Source organism: Myripristis murdjan, chromosome 14 (genome assembly GCF_902150065.1).
Source record: "Myripristis murdjan chromosome 14, fMyrMur1.1, whole genome shotgun sequence".
In the NCBI taxonomy this organism is placed as follows: domain Eukaryota; kingdom Metazoa; phylum Chordata; class Actinopteri; order Holocentriformes; family Holocentridae; genus Myripristis; species Myripristis murdjan.
In genome coordinates this window covers 32,688,682-32,697,915 of record NC_043993.1, presented here as the reverse complement: position 1 = coordinate 32,697,915, position 9,234 = coordinate 32,688,682, and the positions used below count along the sequence as shown (strand labels likewise).

Sequence of the window (9,234 nt, the reverse complement as noted above, 5' to 3'; positions counted from 1 at the left end):
ATACTCTATAGAATTGTGTTATAGAGACACACTACTACCTGTAGTAATCCTATAATATTCCTTTAATATTTCTGTGATCATTCAGTAGCGTCCGAGCTGCTGAAAATACACCTCAGACCAAGCCACCTCTGTGACTAAATATTTTATACAGGAGACATGACTACAGATATATTGTTTTTTTTTTTTCTTTTTTTTACCATAGATGTTTGGTGTTACCTGGGAGTGGAGCAGGTCATGTGACTGAGGAAATCAGCCTTCAGTAACTGCACTGTGCTCAGCTGCTACGGTCACAGAATGCAATGCAAAGTTAATGTGTTCTGAGAAATAAACATGATTAAAATGCATAATGGCCACATCCAGTGAAAGAACAGGCCTACACAAAGTATGTATTTAGTCTAATAGCCATTCTGTTAAATTTAAACTGTAATTGCAAATATATATCAAGAATTAGGCTAGAAAAGTCACAGTAATGGTTAAGGCTTCCTGAAACAATGTCCCTTGTGAGGTGTACATGAGCATGCACACACACGCACACACACACATACACATTAAAAAATAACAACACCTACTGCCACCAATCCAGATACCAGATCAGGATCCTGAGTTTTTAAGGATAACATTTAAACAGGGAGAGTTGAGTGGATTTGTTCATTCATAGGTAAAACCATCCTCATGAGTATGTTGTTCACAAAATGATGACAGCTGCTGAAGTGTCTGGCAGGTCTTGAGGCTGGCAGAAAGTAAACATTTTTAAAAATAAGCCAAGGAAAGATGTGGAGCTTGATCCTTGAGAAATCATTTACGTCAAGCTGGGTGGACTCCAGCGGCATATGGAGAACAAGACTACAATTTAACCCCGAAGATCCTGTTACCCTTATGGTGATAATGCCCTTCAAAATGCAGGATGTGTGGTGGATTTCTGAGATAAATCAGTTATTTAAACAGCTTATCTATGACAAGCCAGAGCTAAAGACCTGAATGATAGCTCCTCTCATGCATTTTTTTGCTTCACTTTAACCACTTCAAGCCCTTCACTACACTGAAGCCCTGCAGCCACAACTGCTCATTCAGTCAATATAACCCCATTACTATAGATGACTTAAATACAGTAAATCTGTCTAAAAGGACCGCTGATGTTTACAGGTCAGTCAAAGGGCAGAAGATTGCCTGGTGGAACGTTTTGTGTTTTCGATGGTCTCTGATCACAGAGAGAACTTCGAAACTTGAGAAGAGTAACCGTAAAACAGCCAGATCGGTCCAATCTGCTCTTCTCAAATTACAAAATCCTTATTTAGGATACTCTTCCAACTGAAAACCATGTTGCATAGTTGGCCACTGTTGAACCATATCATCACATAAACTGTCTGTGTGGTTTCCTAATGCATCTAAAGAGGGGTTTCTGAAATCCCCTCCCCAGATCAGGCTGGGTAAGAGAGGCCACGTCCACATCCTGAGCCATGAACTTCCTGCAGCCAAATGCTAAGGCAGCGTGGCTCCAAAAAACTAAAATTTGATAGGTACACATGCATACTAACCAACAAATCATGCCCAGGACTTGAAAAACAGAGGGCTTCCCTATATTTTGTGCTATGGATCAACTCATTAATGGAAAAAAAAATCCACCTGAAAACAATTCACCGCTATACTGTACTATGTTGCTATGTTGTAAAAGGGTTAGTAAGGATTTGTGTAAATGAACACATTCATATTGTCACAAATGTAAGAGAACCAATTTTGCCAAGGCATGTTAGTACATTTCAAAGCAAAAAATCCACTGTAAATTTAACTTATAGTGATATTAAATTAAAATAAACAAAACAAAACAGTAAGGAGACAGATTTTGTGTATGTTTGTAACGTTACTAGAGGGTATACAAACTGAAGCAAACATTACTCAAGGCAACAAAATGAATATACAATAAATAAAACAATAAAGCATCTCCTGAAATTATTACTTATTTGCATTGCAGTTGCGATTATAGTTTTGCTCTGGAGCCCTGCTTTAAGTGTTGTAAAATGCGTAAGTATACAAAATATATGAATAAAATACAGCACTAGTCTCACACTATTAAGTTACTATGGATACTTTTATTACATTATATTAGTAGTATCTATAGAGATAACATTATAGTTGCATTACTATTTTCATTCATTCCAGTGCCATATGGAGTGAGCATTTTAACCATCATGCCTCAGTGCATCGGCTAAAGAACCGCGAGAAAGATAATCTTGCCTTTTTTTCTGGGATCCTGAATGAACAATACAAAAAAGCAATCTGCAAAGGTCTGACCGGTTGATACCAGATGATCATTTATCATTATTTTTCAAAACTACATAGTGAAAAATTTGTACATGTTTGGATACACTGCTAGAGAAAAATAGGCTGTTCATTGTAAATACAAAATTTGCTTTATGTTTGTCCAGGGCAGAAAAAGAAAGCTGTTAGAGGAAGAAGGCGGTAACAGGGGGGGGCCTTGTTTGATTCTTTTGTGGGACAATATGAGAACAGCTACCACAGATGTGCAAATGAGCAAGGCGCAAATCTCCAGCTGCTCCCAGCTGACTGATTGTACTGGGCATTGAAAACTGCCTTGGCTCCTCCAGCTGCCAGTGGTGGTAAAACAAAGTAGACACAGCACTGGAAAAACAATGTCAAATCATATCGTGGATGATAATCATACACACTGACACATCAACTCCATTTTATGGTGCTACAAAGTTAATTTTGAATACACTTACATATGTCAAAGGGCATGAAAAGGCAACATCTCCAGCACAGTTCAAGGCCAAGAAGAGGAGAGGTGCAAAATTATGTGTCTGCAGGGTGCTTTGCTGCAGATATCACTGAATGTCATCCTACACACTGAACTGCCAGTGCTCCAAACAATCAATGCAGAGCTCATATTCCATGTGCTTACTGATGAGGATTACATTACACATGATTGGCGGCTTCAGATGACAGAAAATGCTCAGAGCCTAATCGTCTGTAAGATTCCTCCAGTGCTGCTACAGTTGAATCAATACAGCAACACAGCATCTTGAACCTTTCCCTGTTTCCAATGCCTGACATCCGCCTCATGGCATCTGTGTCTGTTACAGAGGACACTGGTCCTTTCAAAAACTCCCTCTTGCTCATACAACAGATATGAAAATGCATCCCGCTAATATGAAAAATGTCCTTTCACAGCCGGTTTTCGCCGGCAGAATGTGGCAAAAGACACTCTGTCCCTGCAGCTCTTCATTTTGATGCAAATGTTAAGCAGCCTTGCAGGTTCGACGGGGGGAGGGGGACCAAGGGAAATGCAATTGAGGGATTTCTTTGTGAGGCCCAACACAAATCCCAAATGTTCTGAGGGGTTGAAAACAAAAACAGCATGGGTGCTGCACTGGCCACGTTGGCCCCCCTCAATAGATGCACCTTCTGCCTGCACAATAGTACTGAGGGCCAAACTGTTGGACCATTGAATCTGGAATATTCCGCTCCTGGAGGGTCCTCCTCATACTGTTGAGGGACAACTCTATTCTATAGCTTACACTGGTGAGAACCACAGCCAACCATGCACCAAGTGTTACTGGAGTCGCTGGCTGTATTAGAGAGCGGGGTTCTTTGGTGGGGTGTTGAAGAGTGCCTAGTACTGCTGGAAAACTGACGCCCACTGGGAGCTTTCAAGCTGGCTCCTCTGTCTGTATGAGGCCAGTGTACATGGTGGCATGTGGCTGGGATTAGGAAATTTCACTGTGGATTAAAATCTTTCCAACGCCTTCATGGCCACTTGCAAGAAGAAAGGAGTCTGAAGTTCCAGCAGAGATCCAGTCTGCACTTTTGAGCCCATGGTCTCACTTAGCAGGTAAGATCTTATTTATTGGTTTCTGCAGAATTTGGTATGTGATGATTTTTTTCCCCATTAGACTTGTAGTTGTAGCATTTAAATGTGTCTAGTTTTTTGAGATATCTTTGAGGTGCAGTGCTGCTCATTTTCATGAGTGCAGCTGACTCTAATACAAATGTAAATGTGTTCTTGTTTTTACTTAAGAGCTTGTGTTGAACAGCTGCTTTGGGAAAAGTTGCTTAAGCTATTTAAAGATTTAGAGATTATAAATTGCATGGACGTTACTCTCGCTAGTTTTCCCACTGTGTTTTACAGCAGAGCATACAGTAGCAGCCTTGTCAAATACATAACAGAGACATACAAAGAGCCAGCATAACTCAAAGAGAAGTATACTCAAGCCCCAGTGAAAGGCTATTTCTTTAAACATTTACCAAGACAGTACATACAACACAGTACAAATAATAATTAAAAAACGTATTCAGTATCAATATTCAATAAAAGAGGTGAACTTTTGGGAACTTTTGCAAAAGAAGCAGCACACTCCAGAATTACTGGCACCCAAAAAGACAAGAAGACACATAAATGATGAGCTTTAAGAAGAAAACAATACTTTTCTGAACATAGGAAATGTTAGTTTTTAAGTATAACTTGTCAATCTGAGAAAATTGTTAAAAATGTGATTATAAAAAGTGCGTCAATGCCTCGTATCCATCGTTGCAAAACAAGCTCTGTCTCTGTTTCTGTCTCTTAAATTTCAGCAGCTTTTCCTCAGAGAACGAATTCAGAAAACCTGGAGTCTAAGCTGGAGCTGTTATGTAAGGTTGCATGCAAAAATCTAATCACATTTTGGTAACTCAACCCTGTGACGTCATATACAAATATTTGCCGATATTCCCCATCAAATCCAATATAAATTAGTAAAATAAATAAAGCTTTGGTTAATACTTCAGGTAGTATAAATAACCAAAAAAAAAAAGCTGTAAATAATAAACTGGTCCTATGCTGGCCTAGGCCTGCCCTGTTTCTAGTCTAATGATGAATAAGAAAAGAGCAGAGACCAGAGGGGTATTTCACAAAAGCAGCTCAGCCAGATAATTTTACAAAATGTTATGAAATATCCTCTAAAAACATACCATTAACAATCACCAGCATGCATGCCTGAAAGAGTGAATTCTTACACCTAACATTAAAGTTTTGTTTTATAGAAATCTAGATCACAAGGATATAGCGCTGTCTTTTTCACAGATATTCAACTTTTTAATTTTGGAAAATATTTTGTGAAACATCCCCCATGACTGAGTCTGACTATAGGATATATTTGCACAGTTATTCATGTGTCAGATTTGAGAAGCATCATAATACATGACCATCACATGACCATCGCAATATTTCTACCAAAGTCTGTGCAGACGTTATCATTTCCCTGCAAATCAGCCTCCATAACATTTTAGCACTGTATACCAGGATATAATTTAACTCCAGCAATCAAATAATCAGTCAATCCCACTTGCTAGACTTGTGTAAACCCCCAGCTGGCTCTGCATTAGCATGACTTATTGATGTGAGCTTGAAACATGTTCATAAAGCTCTGGTTTCCCCTCGGTTCCTCAGGATGTTCCAGCTGATCCAGAGTCACATCCAGCCAGCTGGGCACCGAAACCGCAAGACCCGCTTGGTCACCAAAGATGGGCGCTGCAACATTGAGTTTGGCAACATAGAGTACAGCAACCACTTTGCCTTTGTGGTGGACTTCTGGACCACCTTTGTGGAAATCCGCTGGCGTTTCGTGCTTCTCCTCTTCGTGGCCTCGTTCACAGGAAGCTGGTTCATTTTCAGCCTGCTGTGGTACTGGATTGCAAAGAGCAACGGCGACCTGACAGAACAGAACCGCACAGATGGACACGTCCAGTGTATAGACAATGTTAACGGCCTCACGACAGCTTTCCTCTACTCTTTGGAGACCCAGACGACCATTGGGTATGGCGGGAGGGCGCTGACTGGGCACTGTGCTGGCACCGTGGCCCTTATTATTATCCAGTCTCTCATTGGAGTCTTCATCAATTGTTTTATGTGCGGGGTCATCTTGGCCAAGATTTCCCTACCAAAGAAAAGGGCAAAGACGGTCACCTTCAGCAATACAGCTGTTATCTGCTTGAAGAAAGGTAGCCTCTGTCTTCTGATTAGAGTGGCCAACCTTCGCAAAACCTTGTTAATAGGGAGCCAGATCTATGGCAAGCTGCTTAGGACGACAACCACGCCAGATGGAGAGACCATAATTCTGGACCAAGTGGACATTGACTTTATGGTTGATGCTGGAAAGGACAACTTGTTTTTTGTGTGCCCACTGACCCTCTACCATGTGATTAACAGGTCAAGCCCGTTTTATGAGCTGTCAGCAGACACCCTTCCCCAACAGGACTTTGAACTGGTGGTCTTCTTGGACGGGACGGCTGAGTCCACCAGCTCTGCGTGTCAAGTCCGAACTTCCTACATCCCACAGGAGATCCAGTGGGGATACAGCTTCCTGCCCATCATCTCCCGCACCAAGACTGGCAAATACCGGGTGGATTTCTCCAACTTCTCCAGAAGTGTCCGGGTCACGACGCCCCACTGTGCCCACTGCTTTGAGACAGACGTAGACCAGCGAAACCATAACAGACACAACCAGCAAAACCACAATCACTGGAAGCTGGGCATTGACAATCCCGGGTTCCAAGTGATTGACATTCATGACGCCGTGGATATCACTAAAATGTGACAAAGCAGAACAAGAGCACAAAGTGTGTTCTGTTCGGAAGCACAGTCAGTCAGGGTGCGGGAGATATTTTAAAAACAGATATGGGCTCATCACCTCCTTATGTACAGACTGTCACTGTCAGACTGTCAGTATTTGTGAGAGAAAATGGTGACACAGTGGTGTAGAATCAAGTTCTGAAGATTTAGGTGAAGTTTTTGGCACTCGATGGCAAAATATGCATCACTGTTTCAAGGCCTTTCATGCTCATTGATTGAACAAATGAGTGCTATGGACTATTTTGCCTTGAAGAGACGAAAGATTCAAAATTCTCCAACTGTTTGAACAGAGCTCCCAGGTATTCCCAGATACCAGCTGAGGTTACGCTGTTGCTCAGCGGCTCATTACAATCAAAGCACCTTTGGGACTGAGGCTGAGAAACGTCGACAAGTAGAAAATAAAAGGCATAGTACTGTGTGTACTCCTTGTCAAATAGTATGGGTTACAAGGGCCGGGGGAAAATACAAGTAGGACAGACCTTTTGAGTTTTCTCACTTTTCCTACTAAAAATACTAAATGTATGATTTTGTATTTGTCATGTTGACAGATCTTTTATGCCTTGATAATTAGGAAACTGTGAACATAGCTGCTAACTGCATAGGCTGTTATTGTGACCAGTCTACATTTTGTAGATCATATTGTGTACAGTATGACTTTTTCTCAGGGAAAGGGACATCCTTAGTTAGAATAAACACTTTTTTCCACAATACACCGACTTATCCTTCTTTGTGGGTTATTGGTGGTTCAACTGTTACATGGTTATTATTTATTATCAAGTGTCAGGTTTTTCAAATGATGAATACGGCAGGAATTGATTTCAAAGTGTCAGCAATCCATACATGCATTCATTGATTCAATGATGTACTCATTTACAGATGTTCTGCATACAGAATAAATATACATGAAATGAAAGACATTAACGGACAGCATATTTTAAATAGGGCATCAACCTTAATTATGAGGGCAGAATGAGTACATGCACCTTAATAGTGTCCATTTTTTGTGCAATTTAATGGGGTCAGTTTTACTGAGCGGTTCTCCTGCAGTGTGACACAGATATGAGGTAGTGTGGTATTCTCCAGCAATGCTTGACAGAACAAATTCTGTTCATCTGATGCTCTCACCATAAAGGAGAATTTAACTCCCGGTGTGATTCAAAGTATTGCATGAAAACTACCTTTAGTAACGGTGTGTGCTGAGAAAAACATGCATGAAAATGATTTAAGAGCTTTTCTTGCCTCGAGTCCTCAAATGAAATAAGAGACCACGAAATGAAAATGCTTTATCAGGGTTACTCCTCCATAAACAAAATATATCAAGACAGTAAGTCATGTGGTCATCCTTTGCTACGGGCAGACATTGGTGCATGATGAAGAATTTGACTGAATATTAAAATTAAACAAATTGTCTGAATGAAGCAACTTAGTTCCTGTATCTTACAAAGTGCTGTCCTCGGCTCTAAACTGTTTACTTGCTACCTGGAGAGCAGAAAGCCGCTAAAGACTCGAGACAAGCAGGAAAAGTCTGCTGAACGGGCCGCACCCAATCGATCAGGGATGTGGCGGCAGGTGTTTTTAGCAGCTGTTGATGGCAAAGTTGTCACAGCTGCATCAGTGACTGGGCCTCACAGAGCCAGAGGTGCAACATGTTGAACGTTTCAGCCCCTAGAGGGCAGTGCAGCAGATGTTTTTTGGCCTTGGGCGTTTTAGTGTTGAGTTACTCTTTAATGTTGAGACAAAACTGCACAAAAGTAGAGTGCTGGGTTGTGTGGGTTTTTTTTCATGAAGTCTCATTTTCATTTTTATTTCACTTCACAAACTGTTTTTTCCACAACTATTTTTCATTATTTTGTGAGTTTTCGTTAACAGCAATAACCTTGGCTGACTGCATCATGGACCTGAAAACCCTGTGCTGACACTGTTGGCTGTAGCACTGTTGGCTAAAAAAAATTGGCACTTGTAATGCAAGCAAAGAATCTTAAAAAGTATTGAGCATGAAGGGAAAAAATGCCATACCGCCTGTTGTTTCACCAACAGACTGGGAGCTACATTAGTCAAATTTGCCAGCATTTCCTGAAAAAATATGTTTGTGTATGCATCATGGTATCCTCTGTAGTGCTTATATATATGTAACTTATGAGAATAGGATTGGCACATTGAGTTTAATGGGAAGAAACATGAATGCACGTCTTCTGTAAAAATCAGTATGACTCAAATACTACAAACACAACACAGCAGAACTGCATGCAAAGTACTCAAAGCTCTATAACTGAGTTAGCAGAAATAGTAAATATTAGTTAACACCTGAAATTCCTGGTAATATAAACATATGTAATATCATTTCAAAGGGCTTCAGGTGTGCTGACCCCCCTGCTGTTTGTATTATTAACTGTAGCAGCAGCAGTTGCAGCACTGCCAGCATGAATGAGAATAATAAAATCAGTGAAGTCAATAGAGGGCGCCAGAGTGCTGCCCCTACACATGTATTGAAAGCCTTTTCCAAAAACCAATTTTAAAGATATTTCAGTTTACACATAATCACAGACTGATGAGAATGGTGTGTGCATTAAATTACTTCAGTAATATAAAAAATGTATTTTCCCCCCCAAACT

At 40.6% G+C, this 9,234-nt stretch overlaps 1 protein-coding gene across 1 annotated transcript; it reads left to right on the top strand.

The window, feature by feature from the left end:
* Positions 1 to 3,832: 3,832 nt before the first annotated feature.
* On the top strand, positions 3,833 to 7,332 carry LOC115371843 (ATP-sensitive inward rectifier potassium channel 1-like). The gene is made up of 2 exons (XM_030069407.1): positions 3,833 to 3,847; positions 5,441 to 7,332. The coding sequence occupies exon 2, from the start codon at positions 5,442 to 5,444 to the stop codon at positions 6,585 to 6,587; it is 1,146 nt and encodes a 381-aa protein (XP_029925267.1). The 5' UTR covers positions 3,833 to 3,847; position 5,441; the 3' UTR covers positions 6,588 to 7,332.
* Positions 7,333 to 9,234: the final 1,902 nt, after the last annotated feature.

What these genes read in the sequence shown, in the direction of transcription:
- LOC115371843 (XM_030069407.1), top strand. Translation starts at nt 5,442, where the DNA reads ATGTTCCAGCTGATCCAGAGTCACATCCAGCCAGCTGGGCACCGAAAC.